This window comes from Aspergillus chevalieri, chromosome 1, assembly GCF_016861735.1.
Source record: "Aspergillus chevalieri M1 DNA, chromosome 1, nearly complete sequence".
NCBI classification, from domain to species: Eukaryota; Fungi; Ascomycota; class Eurotiomycetes; order Eurotiales; family Aspergillaceae; genus Aspergillus; species Aspergillus chevalieri.
In genome coordinates, this window is record NC_057362.1 from 1593031 (window position 1) to 1618105 (window position 25075).

Sequence of the window (25075 nt, forward strand, 5' to 3'; positions counted from 1 at the left end):
TCAGCGTACCACGGCTTTATGATCACGATAATGCTTTCTATTTTTCTGTTCATTTCTGGCGCCACATTTCCGATATCCCATTCTTCGTACATAGCTTTGACATTTCTTTGGTGACTTGCACTTAATTGTTTCATTTGATGTATACTGTTTTTGATTCGGATGTATAGATAGACTAATGTATATGATTTCTGCGAATAGTTGGATTTCGGGCTTTGGGACTCCCACCGTTTAGAGATCTGTTGTTGGTAGCAGTAATAAGACTAAGCAGTAGGTACATCTTCCTAGTTTCCCCAATATGCTTGACTCCCTTCGACCGTGAGACCTAAAACGAAGCGGCCTAGACAATCCATGCTGATACGATTAAAGATTTCAAACGGCCCGGTTACATTTGAGCGTAAGAAAAGAACGCGAAGAGGCACCTACCCTGCCCTTCAGATATTCATATACTCTTCTGTGAATTCAGCACGTGTGTACTATATCTGGTCATAGTGCTCAGACAACATGTAGAACCTAGTAGACTACTATGCTAGTACATTGCTAGTCCGAGCATTGAGTTATGGTACGTACTTCTTTTCGGTGTAGTAATCTTCCTCGTAGCCTTCGAGGATATGGGCCATTGGTCCCCAGGCCCCTTTGCATTAGCGTCGCCTAAGGATTTTCAGAGAGGCGAAAAGGTTTCGCTTCTACAACAGCAAGAACACCGCCATTGTCCCTCACGCGAAGACATCCATCATTTATCGTGCGAATATTAGCTTTCCGAAGCTAAGATTTTGAGCTTTTTCTTTTTAACATCCCAATCCAGTCTGGCTCTTTGGCAGTGCATTGTCAGCGTAGACAGAAATGCCATCAAGGCGATGTTCACTGGGTCCTCGGTTTCGGAACGGGGCGAGTCCTCATATTCTGCGAAGGAGTAATCGGCTATTTTGCAGACCTCGCTCATGTCACTCAGTCTCTCACTGAAGCTGACGTCGGTCATTTCGAAATCATCATCAGAGTCTACCGTGCCATCTACGCCCATACTCAAGGGAAGTCCTATGCCTAAGGATGCCCGTGCCTCGGGCACAGAAGATGAGGTTGAGCGGTTCAGAATTGCCCATTGCTGATGTCTAGTCCATGTGTATGGTCCTAGGCGTGTGACCTGACTGGGTGGAGGTCGCGCTGCTCTCTTGGTCTCGATGTCATTGATGTAAGCAGGAAACTCCAAATCTTCCTCCTCCAAATAGCCGGTTACATAGTTGCTGACTTCTGACGATATTCCATAGATTCAAGGTTCTCCTCCAGCAGCTTTTGCACGGGATGGAATTCCCAAATTATCCTCGTAGTTGGATAATATGCCTGTTTCACTTCTGACGCACTATTCCATCCGCCCACTTCGCAGATGGACAGATCTGTCGGGTGTTCCCCAACATGGAGTGGCTTTTCTGTCGTTCTTCAGACATCTCGTGTGGGTTATCGGGATTGGGCGGTGGGAATTTTTCCTGCTTGGCTTGTTTCTCCCATTGGGACTCGGACTGAGGTAAACCGACATGATCGTCAATGGTAGGCATTCTATTGCCCGCTTGCTTTATCGTATGGGTCAGTAAGTTGAAGCATTCTGGGATTGAGGACTGTGCGTGCTTTAAATGAATTGTGTATTCTGGCTTATAGCAAATGGTACTTATTCAAAATGGCAAATGTTCAAGAGAAACGGAGATGAGAGATAGCAGAGAGAGAGAGAGAGAGTAGGACTATTAAGCTGGGGTGAAAGTAGATCCTTGTTTGCCATGGCTGCTGCGACTCTGTTTGCTTTCACGCCTCCCTGCGGTAGGCCAGGCAATCACTGCGAGGATCTAGCATATTGCTGCAATGCCTGGTCTGAACTTGTCTTTATCTTTTATCCTATTCTCATCGCATAGTTATGAAACGACTTAGACCTTTATCCTAGTCAGGATTCCAAATATCTCGCTTAGTACTAGAAATACCCCTGTTCGTTGTCAGGAATAATCCCAGGTACATGTGCTCCTTTGGCCACGGGCAATCCGTCCCAGCAGTAACGCAGTCTATACCGTGACCAATTAAGAAGGATTGCCTACGGATGTAAGTGACAACTGCTACAATATTAGGGGGTGAATGAGGGCTTGTATGACTAATCGACACGCGCCACCGGTACTCGTGCTTTTGTTTACTTGCATTCTTCTTTGATACACGTAACCCGCTGTTAAGGATCACGATCAGATTGCCTCAACCTAACAGTGCCTACCATACATGAACGAATAGCTAAAGAGAGAAAGAGAAGAAGGTACAGGAACAAGGGAATGGTTGGATGTCTATATGTTCGTCCATACCTCCCCCTTGCATTCCATGCAGACCGTAGTGCAAAGTCATATCCTGAGGTTCGTATGGGATCGTACGACAACCCCATAACATTCATCCTGTGACAATTTCAAGCCAGAATTGATGATTCTCATTAATGGTTCATTGATGCTTGCCTATAATAATAATTGTCATTTAAAAGATATATACACTGCACATGCTATGCAACTGTCCCATCCCCATCTTATAGAGAATTCAACGAAGGGCTTTTAGCTTCTAAAAGACAGCCATATTGAAATCTTAGTTAGCTATGGACACATACTAGTTCTAGAGAGTGTTGCCTTTAAAGTTATTCAAGTTATTTTTAAAATGGCATGCTAATTCTCTTAGAGAAGTTTCATGATCTGACTGAGAAAGTAAGCAAAGTGCTGAAAAGCACTATCACTATGTTTTCATGAATCTATCTGCAGTAGAACAAAACTGGATCTTTTTTACCAGAGATGATATGGCTATCACTTGCTGTCCTTGGGAGTTATGATAATTGGACACACTCAAAAGGCTTACTTTGGCTATAAATTGATGGAGAGCAGACTGAAAAGGTTGTAAGGACTTCCTATGTCCTTGACATACAAGGCTACATTGCTAGGTTTGCTTGAAAATCTCCACTGTGTGACATTCAATGTCCTCAAACTAGCCATTTCATATGGAGGCTTGTGTCCCAGGTTCATTATAAGGTGCTTTATTTGGAGCTTCAAACAGCTGTCAAGAATCTATGTGCAAGTGGCTGGTTATATGAAAAGGCGACTTTCTGCCAGTCTGTGACGGCTCAACGCTATACAAACCGCGCCAACATGTGAAACGAGGCCATACAAGCAATCTGAGCAAACAAGGGCTTAAGCCTCATCGCACAGATGTTTATAAAGACCGCCCATCGTCTAGATAGATTACCTTTTCTTCTTCCCCAGATTCGATATTCTCGTCGATGGCTACAATAGTCTAGATAGGAATTCAGTTATTATCTACTATTCCGAGCCCGTGACACAGTCACACTCTAGACGCACTTTCGGCTGCCTACCAATACCCTACGTCTAGGTACAATTGTTATTATCTGTTTGCGGACACGACTAATTCCGAGGAAATATTCTGAGAATACTGTTCTCTAGCTTTGACCTCTTTGCTGGGGAAACATCAGGGCCAATAATTTGTTCTTCCAACCTACGCCACGCAAGGATTATGATGTCGTAGAAAGCAGAATCGATATTGATGATTTCACGAGTACGCTCGCAGTCAGTTGCAATTTGATGCCCTAGTGCGTACATATCTTCAATATGCACGCACACTCGGCGTGAAATTTGAACGTCCTTATGAGTACCTCTTGTACGTCCGTCCTTCCCTTCCCGATGCAAATTCCTAGCTATCATCCGTGCTACTATCTAGGACTGCAGGGCCCAAGGCGGGCCATACTAGAACAATATACCGCGGCAGAGAGATTACTGATATCAAAGGCGCCGAAGGATGTGTTTTTGGTCTCGTAATTCTTGCTTTTATAATAACGCTGTTAACTTATTTGTACATGTTTTTTGCCATATCGTTTTTTATGCCAAAATTGCTCGTGTTATCCAGGCATACTTCTAAAAGGGCCAGCTTAATATCCAGTTCACCAAGTTTTATGATTTTGACGAGGTCGAGTCCAAGTACATCGAGACAATGAACAACTTCCTTCAATGGGCCGACGCTATGACATGCGGCAATACCCTAGCAGTAAGTAACGATGCGAAATTGGCGGAGAAGTTCCATGTCGTTTTCGAGGAAAAGCGCCAAGAGGCTGGCAAATCAACCCAATCTTAGTTTCTTTTGCTGAGTTATAGATTCTTTCGGTGGGTCCCTTGAAAATGCATGGTAAAACAAAATGACTTGTTTGCGATTGGATTGAATAGAGTAATAGATTACTTGAATGTACACCGGTGACTTCGTTTTATATAGGAAGCCCTAAATGTGAGTCCTGTTGATTTGAACTAGGTTCGATTGAAGCTGCGCCAGTGAGGGAATCCCTGTGATCATGATGCGTGTTATATGTATTTGTAACCAGCTAGGGTCTGTTCTGATCAAATCACTAAACAACCGCCATCTAAATCATGGGCGATGACACAAGAAGTCGGGTGGCAGAAGCATACAATTTTCTATGGTTGCTCAGGAAGTTCTTTGAATGATGCTATATACACACACTATTTGAGCCTTAGGTGTATCCAATTTCTTATCTAGGTGCTTGTTTTCTCCTTCCCTTTTCAGATATAACGTATGCTCGGAAAGTGCCATGGCCGCCGACAACCTCCCCACTAGACAAGTCTCCTCTAGCTTCTTATTCTAACCATCCAGCGCTATGCTTCGTTTCTAAAGCAGCCTATTTCTTTTCGGATTAATTATCCTTCTTTATTTTAACAATCCGGCTAGTCTATCCTTTCGTCCTGCTTTCTGGTCCCCGAAGTCGCCAGCGTCCTTCCCAATTGGGAGCAGAATCGTCTCCCAATGGAACAGGACATCATCGCGGAAAGCTCAAATCACACCCACTTCGGAAGATTTCGAGATAGTCATCGTCTGTCGAGATCTTCAGAATCCGCCCAAAGCGAATATGGTTCCATATACAACGCTCTCAAAGCAAGCTCCTCCGGGACGGAGGACAACAACGGCCGACAGTACGCCTCCAGCCAGCACCACTATCCGTTCCAAAGCAGCGACCTAGGCGGCAATATAGCTATGTTCCTCTCTACCTCTCCGAAACCCACCGTTGTCGAACACCCTACAACGCCCAGGAGGACGAGATCGCGCTGGCGGCGATCTCATACCCTGCCCGACAATTGGTATCCCTCGAAGGCGAAGACAATAGACCCTATAGCAGAGTTATTCAAGGACGCAAAAGCAAAAGCAAACAATCTTTGTCGCCTGGGACACCGCAGGGCCGCCAGCCTCAGTGATGCGGATGACAGGTCGAGAACACCAAGATGGGCAGCGAATCTCTTCTCGCCTGTAAGACCGTTTCTTCCTCGATATCCCCCTCCTGCTAGGTCGCCTACACCTCCTGGGGTCCCATCTTTTGGCTCCCCGGAAGCTATAAACTATTCGAGACAATTTTCTGTCCGGTCTTATGCTCCCAGTCCGCCCCCGGAAAGGACACCCAGCAGACGTGCAACAGAGTACGCACATACACTGCGAAGGCTTTTCGGGATTGCTTCGCCTGTCGATCCACAACCGAACAGACGCCAGACATACACCCTTGCAAGGGCCGAGGATGGGACAACTGTCCAGGGTCGTTTCCCATATCGAGCGAGCGGGCATGGCGTGAATCTCTACAGGCAATTGGACGATCATCCATTCCATCGAGCGGTTTATCCCGTGCCCGAACTGGAGGTTTCCCATTTGGATGATAGGTTTAATGCTGGGATTCAGCCGTTACGAAGGGAGCATCAAGATGTCGCCAAGAGTCGTTATTCTACGCCAGCTGTGCCTCACAGGGTACACTCAAGCCAAGTATCGAGGTCACGCCATGCACACCCGCCACTAAGATCGTCCTCGCAGAGGCATCGTCCGTCAGTCACGTTTCTTGCTTCGCCTGCAAATACCTCATACTATAGCTGCATGTCCCAGCCACGAACCGGTGTCACGGTGCCAGCAGTTGATGGCGAGATTGGCCCTTCGAGGACTGGCAGAGCCAATAGCCCTCCTAGGGGTATGCTCTATCAGCAGCAACCACAAGTGCAAGCTACTCGACCCATGAGTATCCTGACCGCAAGCACCACTCGCGATACGCAAGGAACGATGAGCTTCTGGACGCGCTACGAACTGCTTTCTCACTATCTTCCCTGCTGCTGCTTGGCGCCAACTGGCGATGACGACGAAGATAACAATGAGGATGGGGCTACCATTGGTGACGATTCAAGAACTTCAAGAATCTCGAGAACTTCACGGACATCTGGCGAAACGTTCATGACTGCGCGAAGCTGGGCTGACGACAATCAAGAACGACCGCAGTACCGGCGCTCTCCACCATCGAGACCTCCTCCGAATACGTTTGCTGGTTGGAATCCGGTCTTCAAAGAACGGTGTCCAAGACCGATCCGGAGTCCTTTGGTGGCTGATCCTATGCTTGCTTAGGCTGCATCTTTGTTTTGGATATTCCGTTCTTTCTTGTTCCGTCTTATCCTTCCTAGACCATTTTTCTCCTGAGTGTTTACTTTGGGACTACTTTGCTTCTTCTAATTATGATGTACATTCTTGTGTTATAGCTTGGTTTCGAAGTCTGCATAGCTTGAGGCATACTATCATTAAATGGTTTGGTGTTGATATCATTCCTTATTCATATAGAGCTCTGAAAACGGGCAAAAAAAAAAAAAAAAACTCTATGCATATTTAGTACATAACAAGCTCGAGGTGTCAAGATCTCCATAGTCAAAGAAAACAGGAAGCAAGAGAATAGAATCCAACAATCTGCTGTTCAATGCCAAAAAAAGATAGCTTCATTGTCAATATGCAGGCAGCTGTCAGGATATCGGGACTTCGGAACTTCGTGTCTCTTGAACAACTCATCAAGATTCAAGCCCTATCCCCTAACTAGTACATGTGTAGTTAGAATATAACACATGGGGGTAGGTCAGATATGTTTTGCAATCTCCGCTAATAACAAGTCCATATTTTGGAGTGTGGGGTACATGGAAGAATAATGCAGAATTCTAGAAACTTTGTTGCGAATCATGTACGAAATAGTTCTGGCAATCTGCCAACATTTGAGTCTTCTTTCTCTCCGAAATCTGGCAGCTTCCCAGCGAAAGAAAGAAACCAAAGGTTGTGCTACACCGTGCAGGCCGTTCGACTTTCTGCAATGCCACACTTCCGCAAAGGCTGGATGACCCTTTTGCACTGCCTTCATGGAAGAGCTTCCCCCTATAAATGGTGGTTACTTGAAAGGCCCACTGAACATGTCTCAGTCCCAACGCCCTAGTAAATTGGCTCCTGCCTAAAAACTCGGTAATTGCCTATTTATGCTCGGAGATCTACAACATCTTTTCCAAGGAGGAATATGTTTCAGATGATCTTCCCCACACCAGCCAAAATGCCATTGACCGCTGGATCACTATTCTTTTGAATACATAGTGTACATTGACTCGAGAGATTATAAAAAGGGTGTAATACCCTTAGGTAGAAGGGATATCCAACTCTCACTCATCCTTTTCATCCAATCTTTCAAATCATTCTAACACCCTATCACAATGGTCCGCATCAACATCCTCTCCGTCATGGCTCTGGCCACTGGTGCTCTGGCTACCTCCAACTGCCAGACCAAGGACAACGCCTGCCGCACCGCTCCCGACGCCAACATGGCCCAGTGTGCCGCCGACAACGCCGCCTGCTGCTCGACCGCCTACGACGAGTGTCGCGGCGCCCCCAATGCCAACATGGCCAGCTGTGCCGCTGAGCACGCTTCCTGCACTGGCTCTTTGCAGCGCCGCGACGACACTTGCCAAACCAACTACAACTCTTGCCGTACCGCCCCCGACGCCAACATGTCCTCCTGCGTTGCTGAGCACGCTAGCTGCTGCTCGACCGCCTACGATGAGTGCCGTGGTGCCCCTGACGCCAACATGTCCTCTTGTGCTGCCGAGCATGAGGCCTGCAAGAACCAGGCCTAAGCGCCTTCGTTGGCCTTGCCACTAGTCCCTCTCTTCATGAGCGTTGCAGCTTCAAAATACCAGTGACTTTGGCTCTTACATTGGCTTGTTAGTCGGATGGGTTGTTTCATTTGATAAGGGGGCTGCTTTATGATACCCAGAAAGCAATTTTTAGAATATAACTCGTTCATTAGGTATATAGCTGTGCCTGATTTAATTCATTGATTGCTGTACCTAAATGTATAAAATATAATCACCCAAAATAACTTTTTTTTTTCCCGTGATGCATTCATTCCTAGGTATTTCTCTCCAAGAACTATATGTGCTGGATAGTTGACGCTTTTGACGTCGTGTTTGTGTATCTTCACGACGTCCTGGACACGTCTTGCTGGGTTTGGCTACATTGGTGGTGTTCACCATGTCTGAAGTGGACGTGAAAGCCCATTTGTCCAGATTGAGCTTCATAGAGTCTGGCCTTCGATGCGCTCGATAGGACCCAGAGACTAGATTCCTCTGGTCCTTGAACGGCAAATGTTCCCAGACGGGTTCGATGAAATCGATAATTTCGTCGTCTGATGATGTCCGCAGAGACCCAGCGTTACCAATTAATAAATGGACAACGATGATTGAATATACCAGCGAGTCTGACGCATCTAACTGCATTGCTCCATAAGTCCCTCGAAAAAAAAAATAACCCGGAGAGTTATCACTTCCACGGTCTTGACAATAATGGCAACAGGAGCGAACGAAGCGCATTATGTTGTGATTTTACGTGGTTCGGTGCGGTCGTCTGGTCATTGGTGTCGTGCTGCATCCGGTCATATACGGGAAACCACGACCTGGTCGTGCAGACGAAATGCGCTGGGTGTCGTTCGATTCGAGACGAGCAGGTTCATATTGAAAGGATACAAGGTCGTGAAGACGGAGCAGTCACTATTAGGTAGCGAGTTGGATTGGGAGCAATGGGAGAAGAGTTGAAGTATACATATTCACTGATCATAAACGAGCAACAGACATGCTAGCAAGTAGCTAAAGGTATAGACATTAATATAAAGGAAAAAAAATAAATAAGCTAATGAATAGGAATAGGAGAAAACGGTATAAACACAGATGGACAGTTAATCCATACAGCATGCATTAACTACCATTTGACCTAATTAGGAAAGAGCGCTGAAAGCAATAAGAATATAGTAATAGTGGTGGTGAGTAGCCAGCTATAAGACGGACTTTGCGCTAATAAACGACAAGACGAAAACAAACAGCCAAAAGCAACACCAACACCAAGAAGTCCCTCCCAAGAATTGAAAATAAAGAATGGAATATACACACGATCATAAACTAGTGAAAAACTGACAGGCCTCGATGAGTTCTTCATCGTCACAGGCAAAGTCCCATCCGACAATCCTTGGATCCTGGCTGGCGCAAATGATCTTCCGTGAATCGAATTGCAACTTGAAGACTCTGGATGTTGGTTGCATGTTGACCGTTCGTGCCAGGCGAGCTTGATGGGCTTGGTGAGCTGTGGGCGGAATTGCGACGTTGAGCCGGGCTGCAGGCTGATGCCCGTTAACCACAACCGTGCCCTGTCCGGGTTGGGGAGGAGCCCGGTTGCCCTGGGTTTCTAGCTGGTCATTCGCAAGTTGGTTGTCTTGGGGCTGTGGATTGGTCTGGTTGTTCTGCGGGATTCGAGTTGCTTGTCCAGGGTTAAACTGGGCAACAAGGGGGTGTGGACGAGGGACTTGGACTACTTGTGTTGGTTGGTGGTGAATGGCTGGTCGAGAAATCATGTTCCGAGCACCGTAACTCTGATGCGCCTGGGAAGCTCTGGCAGCAGCTTCTGCTTGGCGGAGTCTTTGGCTAACAACCCAGTTGCCCTCGCGATCCTTCTTCCAAATGATAACCGTCTCGTCATACGAACCTGACACAATCCTTCCCCATTTGCTCCCACCACCTCCAGGTGGAATCTTGGCGCCAATGGCTCTGATGTCTTGGGGTTTCCTGGAACCAGCAAGGTTCTGGTGATACCCAGCACGCCTAAACGCACGTGGACCAAGGTCAACAGCTGCACCAGAGCGTTGCGCATCCCGGAATTCATTGTCAACTGCCAGGGCTTCCAGCCTCAACGCCTCTTCAGCCCCCGGGGGGTCGCCAAAACCAGCCTGGACGGTTCTGACTAGGTTTTGATGCCCGTGCAAACAGGCAACCTCCGCACCCGAGACATGATCATAGATCCGGACCGTGTCATCGTTGCTCCCACTGATGATACGCCGGCTGTCGATCTGAACGCATGCGATGCCTTTTTCGTGACCAATGAGTGTCTTTTTACAAGCTCCGCTCTTGAGATCCCAGATCTTGATCAAGCGATCTCCGGAGGCCGATACAATTTCGTCGCCATGCATCTGGATAGCGTTGACAGCAGCCTGGTGTCCATCCAACGTCATGAGAAGAGAATATGGCGGTAGGGTTTGTATGCGGCCATTTGCGATGTCAGCCTCGAGATCTTCTGGCGTATACTCGCTGGTGTCCACAATGTAATCCGGATACGTAACCCCGGGTCCCTTGTGAAATTTAGGGTAGTCCTTATCGGCTGCTGTGAGTTCACGACGGTTCCAGATTTTGATGAGTTTATCCTTGGAGCAGGTGACCAGGTACCGCTCGTCGAAGCGGAGGTTCAAGACGGAATCAAAGTGAGCCGACGGGATCTGGTGGATCATTTCACCAGTCGAAAATCGCCAGACGATGATATGCATGTCACTGCTCCCCGATATGATCACGTCTTCTGATTGGCTAGGGTCGAATTGAAGACAAAGTACCGACTTTTCGTGGCCGACAAGGGGAGGATACCGTAATCGTTTGGTCTCCAGGTCCCACACACGGACTGTCCGATCCCGACTCCCACTTACCAACCATTTCCCGACAAACTGAATGGCATAAACACATTCCAAGTGAGACTCTTCTGGATGCGATGGGTGAGGAAGCTGAAAGTTCTTGTAGCGAGCCATATTCCAGTTATCCTCTAGTCTCCTCCTTTGCTTGTAAAGATGCGGCCAGTTGACCTTGACGGTGCCATTGGGTAATTGAATCCAAACGGACGATTTGAAGGGCGAGTAAGGGGTTAACGGACGTGGTATAGTTATGCGCTCGGCGTTTTGGACTAGCGATGCGTCATCGCTCATGAGATGGTCCCCGTCATTGTCGGCCTCTGTGGCCGTCGAAGACTCTGCACGCGAATCCAGCCATGATGGAGGAACGCGCTTCTTCAGCTTTGGTTCACCGACGTCGGAATCTGCACACCTGATGCGAGATTTGCGATCCCGGGGCGACGACGATTCTGACTGTTCTTGCTCCGAGTTCCGGATCGCATCGACATCCACGCGCCATCCTTCGCTGATATATAGCTCTCTCCAAAGACGGGAATCGAATACCCGGCTTCGCCACGGTCGCGAAGCCAGCGATGCGGTCAAAAGAGTTTGGGGGTCGAGGTAGGAGAAAATCTCAGATGTTATCTCGGGCGGGAGTTTGGCGACAGGGTCTATGTGCAGGAGAGGGTCAAGACGGTCGACTATCTGGGCGACGGTAGAGATGCGTAGGGAGCGCAAGACTCTGTAAGCAAACTCTGATAAAATGATAGAAGTGTCAGTCAAAACCACGTCAAGGTAAAATGTAACTCAGGGAGTAAGTAAACAAGACATACCAGCTCTGTCCTGCTCGCTTTGCGCGAGGACCCAGTCGGGGAGGCTCATCGCATCGTTGGCGAAGGGATTTATCTCCTGATAGGACGGGCTTTTTGCCTCGTCGGAGTAGCCCTCATCGAGTTTGAAAGCCCTCGTGGAGGGAGTGATGAACTGGGGAGGAGCACCGTCGGGCGATGAGGACAAGAGATAGCTTCCAGGAGGTATCGCGGACTCTTTGTCCATGACCTGGGCTGGTTTTGAAGGCGGTGATTGCGACTCCTCGGCCATACATAGGAACCAAGAAGGCAAATTCTAAAAATGATGTGCTCGTTAGGCCGTTGGTGGTGTCTCACGCGAATAATCAGGATGAGGCTTGGTTGTTTGATAAGATGAGAACAAGCAAGCGTGACTAATGACAGGTCAGACGTCACTCAGCCAAGGAACCGCTACAGACACAGAACACTCTACTGTACTCTGTATACTGACAAAAATAGAAGGACAGAAAACAAGGAAACAAGAGCAGAGAAAAGGGAGAAGGAGAATTTATTGTTGAAACTGCAGGAGGATTCGAAATATATTGGGCTGCCAAGTGACCAGTCAGACCAGCCGAATTGATTTTGCTACATTAGGGATGCTATGATACGGAGTAAAAGGGAAAAGTACGGAGTACGCTGTACATTGTCTGTCGGCAGTTCTGAGTATCCCTCATAGCAATCTACTAACGTCTCGAGTGATGGCATCCCCAACGTTCGAGGGGGTTAATGTATGCAGACCTAGATATATATCTGGACGCACTCCTCTGTACACATGCCAACCATGCAATCAGGTGCTTTTGATCTACTACTCTGATTCATTAAAGAATCCCAGTAGCAATACTTCGTACTGATAATGCCAATAATCGAAGAAATTTCCGGATTCCTTCGAGTCACTTCTCCTGACGCTGGGGCTATTCTCGAAACGCTGGTCTACTGTTAGCCCGATAGTTGGCTGTCAGCTCTCCAAAAATATTCCACCGGCGGTTACGAGACTAAGTTTGCCCTTTAACTGACTTTCCGTCTGTATAAATCTTTCGAGAAGAAGAAATGGTGAGATTCAGGAGAGCTGTTTCTGGTAATGCGATATCTGTAAAATACGGTATGATACACACCATTACTTACATAGATACGTACCCCATCTCCATCCATGGTAGAAGCTCCCAGAAGGAGACACTGATATGGCACTGGGTAGTGACAGTATGGAGAATAGCTACCATGGATCCAATAGTAGCTATTCTCATTGACCACCAACTATTGAGAGCACTGTCAGGTATGCGTATGGGCAGGGTAATACGTAAAATACAGACATACAGTATCAGACTAATTCACTCCTAAACACTCCTCTTTCTCTCTTTGTCCATCTTCGTTTCTTTTCTCCAACACCTCTCATCTTCCCTCTTTCTACGGTGTATCCCTTCTAGTTTCTCTCATTGAAATCAATATCCCCCAGTTCTCTTTCATAGAAGAGCTTCTCGACGCTTGCCTGGCTGCAGCGGTAAACCCCACACCCTCACCCGCCCTTTTCCTCGAATCCTCTCCCTCTCCCTCAGTCACGGCGGTTCTCTTTTTTTCTCTCCCAGCCTTCTTTCTCTGGCAGCAAGGGTCGGAGAATCAATTCAAAAATCAGCAATTAGGAAGAAAGAAAGGAAAGAAGGGACTCGCGACATATTGTCAGAGAACCATAAAGAAAAAAATAAAAAAAGACAAAAAAATCGGCCCTGGTTCATAATACATATTTACTACAGGACTACATAGAGCCTCGGTCCCTGCAAAAACCGCGTCTCGAAGACACTCTGTTGTCTAACTACTACCACTGTCCGCCCTGAGTCGACCTTTTGAAAGCATCTACTAAAGCCTCCAATCTCCACTTCTTACATTCTTTGGTTCTGCTCGCTTGCGCCATCTCATCCCGCATCGGTCGGCCCACCGGCTCGCCTCTCAGTCAATCTCCCTATCAATCGGTTGCTCCAACTCCATTCAATCCATGCTCGTTCTCTTGGGCCTACGTCCGTCCACTCTTTTTCCGTCCTCCCTCGTCCTGTCTGCTGTGCGGATTTTCGTCTAAATACGACTACCACGAACCTCCTACCGTCCCCCTCTCCAACTTCCCCTCCCCCCCCCACACAGCAATTACATCCTGGTCGGTATCCTATCCTACGCTTCTGATTCGATTCCAATCTGGGGGGGAATAATCCAAGATGATCGAATCTATATCCGCTGGCGCTCCGATCGCCGAAGACAACATTATCAACCGCCGTGGCGGTGAATCCATTTACCAGAGCTGCGTGAATCTGAAGAAGCGGTTGGCAGAGGTCCCGAATTTCGAACAGCATATGCAGGAGATGGAGGAGGAAGACAAGGCGCAAGGCAACACAGACCCCGTCGCTTCGCTATGGAACTGCCTCCGGAATGGCTACCCGCTGCTCACCATCTACAACGCCTCCGTTCCCGAAGAGTATCTCGAAGTTGATCCAGCCAAGGTCCCCGAGGCCAAACGACCCAAGGCCGCGACCTTCAAATTCCTCCAGGCCTCTCTGCAGGAGCTGGCTTTCCCGCAACAGGAATGCTTCCTCATTACCGATTTGTACGGCGACAGCACTACGGGTTTCATTAAGGTGATCAGGATGGTCAATCGGGTGTTGGACATACTGGAGATGCAGGGACAACTGAAGCGACCATCAGAGGTATCCAGCGCACCGGAGCAAGGAGGAACGGGTGTGAAGCTCACCAAGCGGCAACACATTCTCAAGGAACTGTTGGAAACCGAGCGTGATTACGTCCACCATCTCCAGAATTTGCAGGCGTTGAAGAAGGAACTCGAGGAGACCGGCGCTCTCACGGGTGATGCTAGCCATCAGATTTTCCTAAACCTGAACAACCTTCTGGATTTCGCGCAACGATTTTTGATTCGTATGGAACAACATTATGCCTTGCCTGACGATGAGCAGAACTGGGGCGAACTTTTCACACAGCACAAAGAAGCGCTCCAACAGTACGAGCCGTTTATCGCCAACCAAATGCGCTGCGACGAGATTTGCTTGAAGGAATGGGACAAAATCCATAACGCTCCACGTCCATTGGACCTGCAACAGATGGTGGCGCAACCGTCAACGCTGAACGGTTTCTTTGTCAAGCCTTTCCAGCGGTTAACCAAGTACCCTCTGATGCTCACGGTGAGTGCTCCTTTGCTTTGCTATGAGGAGCGAATCATATTGACTCAGTGTTTCACAGGAACTGCGCAAGCAAACCGAGAACCCAGATCTTCAGGCTGACATTACCCGGGCGATCGACGAGATTCAAATCGTTCTGGATGCCGCTAACGATGCGATCGACAAAGAGCACCTTGCCACTGCCGTCGTGGAACTTGCTGAGCGAGTCGATGACTGGAAGTCCCTCAAAGTAGACTCATTTGGTGAGCTGCTCCGGTTTGGTACTTTCACCGTCGTCAAAGGCGACACCGGCAAGGATTCGGAACGAGAGGTGGGTTGATACCTTTGACATGGAGCTGTGCACTTCCTGAAGATGCTGACTATGAGTAGTACCACATTTATCTTTTTGAACGGATTCTCCTGTGTTGCAAAGATATTAATCCAAATAAACAAAAGAAGCTCATTCCAGGAAAAGAAAAAGTCCCGTCTACCGTAAGGGGGAAACCGCGCCTACAGTTGAAGGGACGTATTTACATGGCCAATGTGACGGATATTGTCTGCATGCGGAAGCCTGGTATGATGATTCAAGGATATCTAGCAGCCAAATCTTGTGGAGTTTTCTGACCGAGCTTTCCATACAGGTGCTTATCGCATTCAGATCTTTTGGAAGGGCGACCCCGGAGTGGTTGACAATTTCTCGATCCGCTACCAGAATGAGGACATGTTGAACAAGTGGCACAAGGATATCGACAACCAACGGCTGGTCCAAGGCGAGCAACGTAGCGCTCGAAGCACAGGCACTTCTGAAACCGAGTTCATGTACATGAAGAGTGTGTCCAATTTGCCGAACCCGTACCAGCAAGAGTATGACGCAGAGGAGAAAGAGGCCGGTTTCTTCTCCGAATTTCCAATGAGCCGGAATGCCTCGAGCACCAGTCTCAGGACACGATCGGCGACAGGAGGAAGTGGCGGCTCCGGTCGACCTACCCGATACCCGATCCCCGATGCAAATCTATCGGTGCACACCCAGATGTCTGGAAGCAGCATGTCCATGTCGCCAGGAGAGAGAAACATGAGCTCCTACTTTTCTCCTACGGCAGAGACACCATCGACAAGGTCCAGCTCCCAATCTGCCGGGTTCCCGTATGGTCGACAACCATCGAACAATTGGAACGAAGAACCCAATCGATACACGGCACCGGCGATGTCTCGTGCTACGTCTAGGGATGGTAGCCATATGAATGGATATTTCAATGCCCCGACGACTAATGGTCGTGGCACCCAGCGCCCGTCGTTACCGCCCATGTCCCAACATGCAGCGAACGGGTTGGCATCCCAGAGGATGCGCTCTGCTAGCAGCCCCGACATTCATAACCACCCCGAGTCTCGTCGATACATCCATACCATGCAGACAGTGGACAACGTACCCGTGCCGCCAATTCCTGCTCACATGGCCAATATGAAGGCTCCGGTCAACCGGAGTCAAACCAACTCACCTACGGGGCAGAGCCTTCCTGTTCGAAACGCAAACCATACTCCGGCGACCCACTTCCACGAGCCTCAATATTCTGAATCTCGGGGCAACCCGGCAGCCTCCGACCAACCTACTTCGCCGCTGAGTCAGGAACCCGGCTCACCACTAATGCCGACTCAACTGAAAGCGAAGGTGAACTTTGATGATAATTACGTGACGCTGGTGATCGCGAGTAATATTATGTTCCGGTCACTGACGGATCGGGTGGATGCTAAACTGGCCCGGTTCACGGATCGATCCATTGGCAACAAGACCGTCCGGCTACGGTACCGGGACGAGGATGGAGATTTTGTGACGATCGATAGCGACGAGGCCGTGCAATTAGCATTCCAAGAATGGCGAGAGCAGCATCGCGACATGCTCTCCAAAGGCCAGGTGGGAGAGATTCAACTTTACTGTCAAGTGATTGATAATTAGATGATAGAAAAGATCGACTGTTCGAAGGACGGTATACATATCGGGTTTATACTTTTCTTTTTCTTTCTAGCCTTTTCCCTTTTTTTTTTTTTTTACATTGGAAAGGCGACTCTTGATGAATTTCCTTTTTTCTTTACATTTTCTTCAATCATGAACTATGACTTGCATGACGATGTACGTATACCGCTATTTTTGAGCCATTTCTTTTCTTTTCAAGTTGAGATGAGATGTATAGTTTCTTTTCTTTTTGCGTGCGCAAGGTTAGGAGGTCTCGTATTTTGATATACTAAGATGTTCGGAATGATCTTTTCTAATTGGCTATTCTAGCCCCTATTACCTAGATAGGCATGAACGAAGTTCGTGAAATAGTTACCATTGAGGTTTTCAAGGCGTGGATCGTGTGCCGGAATCCGGAGGTGAGGCATTTATGTGCTTCTCCTTTTTCTAGAATTAGCAATCACTGAGATCGCTCACGGAGCAATCAGGAAACATCATCCGGCTCCCTGATGTTTTTGAGATCCGAAGAGACTTTAAGAACACCCTGAGTAATAATCAAGCAACCATACGCTCGCATTCACGTACTAATCACGTGGTAGGGCTGGTGATCGTCATCATAGTGCGTTCTATCTTCCACTCTTATGTTGAGCAGCATTTCAATCCAGATCATTTTCAACATGCGCTTAAGCAAACCACACTCGTTTCTTGTACCTCTTTTGAGGGCGTCAGTCGGAGACGACTCAGACGACCCCTGCTGAGCCGCCTGAGCCTGGACCCTCAATATCCAAATTGCGATGGAGTTCCTGCTCCAGATCTTCTCTTATATCGACCTCCCAAGCCAAGCATGCTTCGCGATGAGCAGTAAGGCTCTTTACGAATCATTTGGCTGAGTACTTCAGGCAGATGATCTACGTAGATTATCATCATTAAAGCACGGCAAATATAACCAAACCCGAGGGTATCAACTGCGAATGCAACTTCTCACTCAATTCGAAGGCAGTCGCTGGGCGTGCTGTGCTATGCAAAAAGCTGCATCCACGTGAGGAATATGAAATACTAATCTGTGTACACTCACCCCCCTCCCTTCCCAAGACGAAGATCGTGTTATACATGGTCTAGCCTTGTTGATCTTTGTCCGTGTATTACATTGACACTGCGCGATAGGAAGCATATTGTGGAGTATCTCATGGGAACAGCAAGTGGTGAAGGAAGGATAAACCGCATCAACAAAGGGGCTTGGAAGGTCTCACAGAACGAACAAGGCGAGTGGTATCTCGTCCACGAATGCAGGGTTTACTCAAAGGCAAAGGTCGAAATTTGCCCATACATCACTCCTAACGGCCACTTACTTGTCTGTACTCGATACGAATCACTGTCCACTATTTTAAGGCTAGAATCGCTATATGCCTGTTGTCATGGGGATCTTCTGCAGTACATGGTTGGCATAATCAATTGTCCTGGGGCTGTTGCAGATTGTACTAAGTGCCATGCATATACGGTGAATCTTATAGACTCAAAGTATCCAGAGGCGATAGTAGCGACTGTTACACGGGATTTGGGGAGAAGAAGTCTCTTTAAGAGTGCGGAAGAGCGTTGTTATGAGGCTTGGGTTCGTCAGGCTTGGGGATGAATTACATTGTTTCGTAGGCAGTCACACTTACCTAACTCCGTCTTGCTTGCATTTGATGGGGGTTCAAGTCAATCTCTAGCGGATGCTTTTTTTTTTTTTTGTAGCATATATGTAGCGTCCACCCAGTGTTCTCTTAGAGTTGCTTCGACGTCTAAAGATAGTACGCGAGACTGTCCCCCATCGTCCGCTTCCTATTCTTGTCGGATTCTACAGGACACGAATAACAGTGGCGTAACGCTTCCTCGTAAGTCCAAGATGGAACGCATCTCTTTGCTATTAAGCACTACCCATCGTCAACCAAACGTTTCCTGATACTATAGAAAATCGGTATGAATAAAGCAGTGCATGCAATCATAGGACAACGATTGTATTCTTTACACTTTGAAGGCTGCACAGGCTGCGTATCAATGGAGGCCATTGTCAGTTTTTGATGTATTGTACCCGGTTTATTATCGTCTCGAAAACAGGCCTTTGCTCTGTTTTTACTTCGTTGACTGTTGATGCCATGTCCGAGCGTCCCAAATCAGCCGACAAGTTCGTCATAAGATGAGTAGAGAACTATCAGAAGGAGGCCCATGAGACGATATGAAGTGTAATGGAAAACTAGAACACGGCTGCTCCAGACGTTTAAGTGTACGAGAGGAATGCAAATTTCAACTTACTAAACGGTAGCTGACATGACGCTTCGAGAGCGAAGTTCAAGGGCTACCTACTTCTTAGACCTCCTTCAGGGCGGTTCAGGCCAGTATTGTTGCTCAGTGAGGCTCCGCAGGATGAGTATGAGTGACTATCTTAGTAGAGATATCCACGAACCATGATACCCCAAAGATTAGATGAGATGTAGATGCATAAATGCAAGGCTGTGATTTGTATTGATAGCAAGGATACCCCGATACCCCCTATTTCTTCTAGAAGACTGAGTGAAGCAATCGTGAAACAACTACCATACAGGGCAAAACCGCGTGGCTGTGGATCGACTCGGATAGCATCCGATGAGTCTAGAATGAGAAAGATAGACGCTGTGAGGCATTTTATGGCGTCTCCTTTTCTGAAAACCGTCAGCTGAGTACTGCTCTGAGTAGAGAAATAGCAATGCGCAGTAATAATAGCAGCATAGACGATTAGTCGTGAAGCAATAATAGAGTGCAAGAGATCAAAAGACCAGCGGGGGTTGTTGGAGAACCGACATAAATAGACCCATTTGTTGCTTCCCCAACAGCTTTCATTCTCTTTCACTTTTTCTCATCATTGTCTCTCTTCTATCTACTTCTACACAGAGTACTTCGTCTTCGCCTGATACTTGGGGAACATTATCTGCGTGCTACTGTACCTTTTCTGTACTACTGTACTCCACTTGACATCTGAGCCAAGAATCTGCATTCTTATCGATCGAGATGTCGTTCTCCGGCCGCCGCCTGAGTATTCTGTCCCCCTCCAACCGCCGTTTTTCGGCTGGAAAGGACCTTTCGCTGAATGGTGAGTCTCCTCTGAATATTGCTCAAGCTATACTGGCACAATTCCTGAATCTGTACGCTAATCAACTGTCAGAACTCCGCTCCGAAACCCATCGTCAATTCCGTGCTGCCCACGAAGGTCACCGTCCCCATGCTGGTCTCGATGCCTCCCGTGCCTCTACCGGTGTCGTCTGGTGTACAGAACGCGCGACTGAACACGGCTATGCCGAAGATCCCTCTACCTGGGCCAACCTAGGTCAGGGTGCCCCCGAAGCCGACGACGAGATCGAGGGCAGTTTCCCTCGTCCCACCACCATCCCCATCACCTCTGCCTCGCGCGAATACGGTCCGACCGCGGGTATCAAGCCCCTCCGTGCGGCGGTGGCCCGCATGTACAACGAGCATTATCGTCAGGGGAAGCCTAGCCAGTACACTTGGGAGAATGTTTGTATTGTGCCTGGTGGGCGAGCGGGGTTGATTCGGATTGCGGCGATTCTGGGCAACTCGTACCTGTCGTTCCCCATTCCCGATTACTCGGCGTATTCGGAGATGTTGACGCTTTTCAAGAACGTAAGCGCGTGCAACAGCCGGAAAGTGAGGTGTGCTTGCTAACGGTTGAGGGTGTAGATCGCACCTATTCCTATTCCCCTGGCCGAAGAAGATCACTATCACATTCACCCCGACAAGATCGCCGAGGAAATCGCTCGTGGCACGTCGGTGCTCCTCACGTCTAACCCCCGCAACCCTACCGGACATTTTGTATCCAATGAAGAGCTGGCCAAGATTCAGGACATCTGCAGAGATCGCGCTACGCTGATCCTGGATGAATTCTACGGTGGCTACAACTACACTACTGACTGCGATGGATCGACTATCAGTGGCGCTGCAAACGTGGTGGACGTTGACCAAGATGGTTTGCCTCTTTTTCCAATTGCTTGTATACGGGCGCTAACTAAATGCAGACGTGCTTCTGATTGACGGCCTTACCAAGCGTTTCCGTCTTCCTGGATGGCGTATCGCGTGGGTGGTTGGTCCTAAAGAATTCGTCAACGCTCTGGGCTCTGCTGGTTCGTACCTGGACGGTGGTGCCAACGTTCCTTTTCAGGAGGCGGCAATCCCCATGATGGAACCCTCGCTCGTGCACGCAGAAATGAAGGCCCTTCAGCACCACTTCCGCGAGAAGCGCGACTATGTCCTGAAGCGTCTGTATGACATCGGATTCCGCGTCCGCGACGTCCCCCAGGCCACCTTCTACATTTGGCTCGATCTCACCTCCCTCGACCCCCCTCTGCCTCCGGAGGCTAACATCTCCGACGGTCTGAACTTCTTCAACGCGCTGCTATTCGAGAAGGTCATTGTTGTTCCTGGTATCTTCTTCGACCTGAACCCAGCCAAGCGTCGTGACCTATTCGACAGTCCTTGTCACCACTTTGTCCGTTTGAGTTATGGTCCCAAGATGGATGTGTTGGAGAAGGGTCTGAATGGTATTGAGCGTGTTATTCGTCGTGCTCGGGGAGAGCCTGTTGATGAGGAGGCTGTTGCAGATGATTAAATTAGTGCTAGCGTAATAAGATAGACATAACGTTATTAGATAGCAAGCATGGGATTACTCTTGTTTAATTGTTGAGACAATATTACATGCAGGATCACGTGACGTTCCAGACCATATCGCCCTTCCCCTTATGGGTTCCGTTATTTGACTCCTCAAATCACCAACCAAGCAACAACAAAAAAGCCGCTTGGAGTACAACAAACCCAACAGCCGCAAAATGCGACACCAACCGATAACATGAAACCCAAACTCTCCCGCATCCTCCACCTAACCGCCTTCACCTTCCTATCCATCGTCCTCCTCTGCCTAATCCTCCTCACCCCCTCCGACGCAATCTACCAATGCTACGTCACCCAACGCCTAATCAACATCTTTTTCATCGCCGGCGCTTACATTGTGACCTTTCTATTGGCGGTTCTCATCTACGCGACTCGCATATACACAAATCGCAGCGTGTTAACGGGTATTCCCAAGGCATGGATACCAGTTGAAAAAGAGGATGTCGGGGGCAGTGTAAGAAGACTTGTGATGGAGGGATTAGCGAGGAGCGCAGTTATAGCATACCAGGCTAGACCTAGGGACGTCGCTGTGGAGGAACAAACCCAGACGCAGACGCAGAGCCAGCAGGTACAAGCACAGCAAGAGCAGGGACTCGTTGTGAACCGCGACCGGCCGCCGTGGGGCCATATCGAGCATCCGGGGTGGTCGTCGCCGGAGTCGCGGGATTTGCCTGATCTGCCGTATCGCACTGTTATACAGGAGCTGCCGCATTTGATCGAGGCGAAGGCTGTTTCGCTTGCGCCGCCGGATCCGGTGTTTACGGCTACGAGTTATAGTCCCCAGGGAGGGGGGCAGGGGCAGGAGCATGCGATCCCGGATACGCGGGTGGTGGAGATTTTACAGCGGCGCACGTCGATGGGGGTAAGGGACTATATACAGCGGTTGACTGCGATGGAGGTTATACGGCCGCCGGAGGTTGGGGCGGAGTTTGTTGTGCTGTATGAGCGGGCGCGGTTCTCGGCACATGAGCTGTTTGAGAGTGAATTTCGGGAGTTGATGCATGTGTTTGCGGAGATGTTGAGGGGGATGAAGGGCCTTGGGCCGGAGAAGATTATGAAGTTGGAGGCGGATTATTTTGATGGCAGCGGTAGTGATGAGAGGAGTATCATGACCTCCAGTGGATCACTTATTGGGCCTTCTGATGAAGATGGGGAGACGGATACGATGGATTATTCTCAGGACGACGATGGCAGTTTGCGGCTGCGACATTCGTCGTCTGGGTATGGGTCCTCGCGCGAGGATTACCATTCTAACTATGCTACGCCACGGAGTCGCATGTCTGCTGCCCCTTTTCATAATCAGGCCTGGTATGAACGTCCTTCATCTCGGAGAATGCTTGCACCGCGCGCGCCGTCGATGCAACCACTGCGTCGAGTTCGGTCGAATATTTCGGGAAGTTCAGGAGGGAGTGTGATTCGGTTAGCGGATCGGGGAGATATACCCTATACTTTTGATACCAGTAATGTTTAATTGATCAGCTGAGCTGTCCCCAGATCTTCTAGAAGACGTTTTTGCACTCTGTATAGCCGGGGAAAGCTTCCTTTTCTTGTTGGAACCACCCGGGTAAAGACTCTCCGGGACACGGGCCAATCGGATTGCGCAACACAGAGCGAGCGCCGACAACTCGGGACTGGGAATGTCTGTGTGGCTCTTGGCAACGCATGCATTACACAACCAGTGATTGATAAGATCTGACCGACTCCTATTCAACACCCCCAACACCACCTCCAATACCCCCGGGTTAGTTAGTTCTCAGCCAGAGAAAGTGAAAATGACAGCAACAATGCAATCGCTGTTCAAAAAAGGCGCCTCTCTTTTCACGCCCTCTTCCACTCCTCCCATCTGCAGCGCCGCAACCTCCACCGACAACCTCCCCGTAACCTCGACAGAGGACTTCCGCACCGCGCCTTCGCACGAGCGTTTATTCCGCAAGGTTGACCCGGCTATCGACGGCGAGGAATGTCTGCACGACTGCGCGAGCTGCACGGTGCGGTACCCATCGAGGTTTGACGTGGATATGAAGGACAAGATGTATGGGAATATAGGAGGGTGGGCAACACATTTGCTCGTGGCGACGGGCAAGACAGACTGGGTAAGGGATGTGGCAGATGAGAAGGGGAGCTTGATGGAGGCAATTGAGAGGGGTGGGGTTGCGCCAAGCAATGGGGTAGGTCACCACGTAACTGGGGATTGAGGGAGAGGGTGCTGATTAGTGCTGGTAGAAATTGAAGTTGTCGGCTTCGAACATGCCTGTTCCCGACGAGTATCATGACCATGAGCCTGGGAAACAGCCGACGAATGTGCTGCTCCTGCCCAGCTTCACTATCATCGATCATGTCACTCCCGCATTGACTCCGGATCTGATCAACTATTTCGTCAATCCGGCGATCACCACGACTACGCCACTAAAGACCTCGAAGAATGAAACCAGCAGCGACAGCGAAGAAGACCAACAAGAAACCCCCGGCATCAAAACCCTCACACCACTCCGCTCGCGCCCGTGTCCCCACGCCGCCGTCATCCTCCTCTGCTCGCAGCGCACCCGTGACGTCCGTTGCGGCCAATCTGCCCCGCTTCTGCGCAAGGAGTTCGAACGCCATCTCCGTCCGCTAGGCCTCTACCGCGAACTCGACGACGAACGACCCGGCGGCGTGGGGATATACTTTGTCAGCCACGTCGGGGGCCACAAGTACGCGGCGAACGTCATTGTATACCGACGAAAGAACTTCGATTGGTACAAGACGTCTGACAGGGATGGCTGCGACCTTGCTCAAGAGGAAGATGAGGAAGACGATGAAGAGAGAGCAAGCGAAGGAGCATCACAGGGGATCTGGCTCGCGCGAGTCCGCCCTGAAGACTGCGAGAACATCATCCGGTACACCGTGCTGCAGGGCAAAGTGGTCAAACCGGGACATCAGCTGCGCGGTGGATTTGATCGCGAGAAAGGGTTGATTAGTTGGTAGCTTGTTCCTGCTGGTACGGAATAGCTACCCCTGGTACTCCGTATGTACGGAAGCAAAAGGAAAAACAAAAACAAAAAGGACACGGGAAGATAGAAAAGGAAGGTGAGAAGGGAAAGGGGGGGGGAGGAGGATTGGGTTTGACTTGGTGCATAATTGCTTTTGTGATGGCTTCATTCTTCGTGGCATTGGGAAGGCTGGTTTGGAATAATTGCTTTTTTCGGATTGGAATTACGTGGAATTTGATTGGTAGGGGTTATTTCGGGCATAGCATTGCACTCTTGACTGTATCATACTACAAGCAGACTAGCATAATTCAAATATAGAATACTGTCCTACAGAGGATATCACATCTCTACCTCTGTTAGGGGTAGGTCACGAGATACTGTTCTCCTTCTTGTATGCACCCAGACCCAAGGTACAAGCACTGCCGTGGATCCCGGAGGATTCTCCACGGATCCTGAGATTCTGAGATTCTCACTAAAGTCGAAAATATGGAGACAGCGACAGATAGCCTCCATTCCAGATAGAGCGATATCAGGGATGATAATACAATACAGTATTCCCGTACACAGGCGAGTACAATACAACCAAAACGAATACAGAATACAGGTAAATACGACAATCCTCCCACACCAAAACCAAAACCAAAATCAAACCA

General features: G+C 48.9%; 7 protein-coding genes across 7 annotated transcripts; 6 read left to right on the top strand and 1 right to left on the bottom strand.

Annotated features, from left to right (window-relative positions):
• Positions 1 to 4818: 4818 nt before the first annotated feature.
• Positions 4819 to 6441, top strand: ACHE_10575S (uncharacterized protein; the record flags this gene model as incomplete). Its single annotated transcript, XM_043280797.1, has 1 exon — positions 4819 to 6441. One exon carries the CDS (start codon positions 4819 to 4821, stop codon positions 6439 to 6441), a length of 1623 nt encoding a protein of 540 aa, XP_043131695.1.
• Positions 6442 to 7553: 1112 nt separating this feature from the next.
• On the top strand, positions 7554 to 7973 carry ACHE_10576S (uncharacterized protein; the record flags this gene model as incomplete). Its single annotated transcript, XM_043280808.1, has 1 exon — positions 7554 to 7973. The coding sequence occupies one exon, from the start codon at positions 7554 to 7556 to the stop codon at positions 7971 to 7973; it is 420 nt and encodes a 139-aa protein (XP_043131696.1).
• Positions 7974 to 9283: 1310 nt separating this feature from the next.
• Positions 9284 to 11914, bottom strand: ACHE_10577A (F-box and WD domain protein; the record flags this gene model as incomplete). Its single annotated transcript, XM_043280819.1, has 2 exons — positions 9284 to 11568; positions 11647 to 11914. The coding sequence occupies 2 exons, from the start codon at positions 11912 to 11914 to the stop codon at positions 9284 to 9286; spliced, it is 2553 nt and encodes an 850-aa protein (XP_043131697.1).
• Positions 11915 to 13859: 1945 nt separating this feature from the next.
• ACHE_10578S (Rho family guanine nucleotide exchange factor CDC24) lies at positions 13860 to 16761 on the top strand (the record flags this gene model as incomplete). Its single annotated transcript, XM_043280830.1, has 4 exons — positions 13860 to 14834; positions 14893 to 15141; positions 15201 to 15384; positions 15452 to 16761. 4 exons carry the CDS (start codon positions 13860 to 13862, stop codon positions 16759 to 16761), a joined length of 2718 nt encoding a protein of 905 aa, XP_043131698.1.
• Positions 16762 to 19782: 3021 nt separating this feature from the next.
• ACHE_10579S (pyridoxal phosphate-dependent aminotransferase) lies at positions 19783 to 21394 on the top strand (the record flags this gene model as incomplete). Its single annotated transcript, XM_043280841.1, has 4 exons — positions 19783 to 19864; positions 19937 to 20412; positions 20470 to 20755; positions 20805 to 21394. The coding sequence occupies 4 exons, from the start codon at positions 19783 to 19785 to the stop codon at positions 21392 to 21394; spliced, it is 1434 nt and encodes a 477-aa protein (XP_043131699.1).
• Positions 21395 to 21631: 237 nt separating this feature from the next.
• On the top strand, positions 21632 to 22924 carry ACHE_10580S (uncharacterized protein; the record flags this gene model as incomplete). The annotated part of the gene is made up of 1 exon (XM_043280853.1): positions 21632 to 22924. The coding sequence occupies one exon, from the start codon at positions 21632 to 21634 to the stop codon at positions 22922 to 22924; it is 1293 nt and encodes a 430-aa protein (XP_043131700.1).
• A 313-nt stretch (positions 22925 to 23237) lies between these two features.
• On the top strand, positions 23238 to 24417 carry ACHE_10581S (sucrase/ferredoxin-like domain-containing protein; the record flags this gene model as incomplete). The annotated part of the gene is made up of 2 exons (XM_043280864.1): positions 23238 to 23621; positions 23677 to 24417. 2 exons carry the CDS (start codon positions 23238 to 23240, stop codon positions 24415 to 24417), a joined length of 1125 nt encoding a protein of 374 aa, XP_043131701.1.
• Between the last annotated feature and the right edge of the window lie 658 nt (positions 24418 to 25075).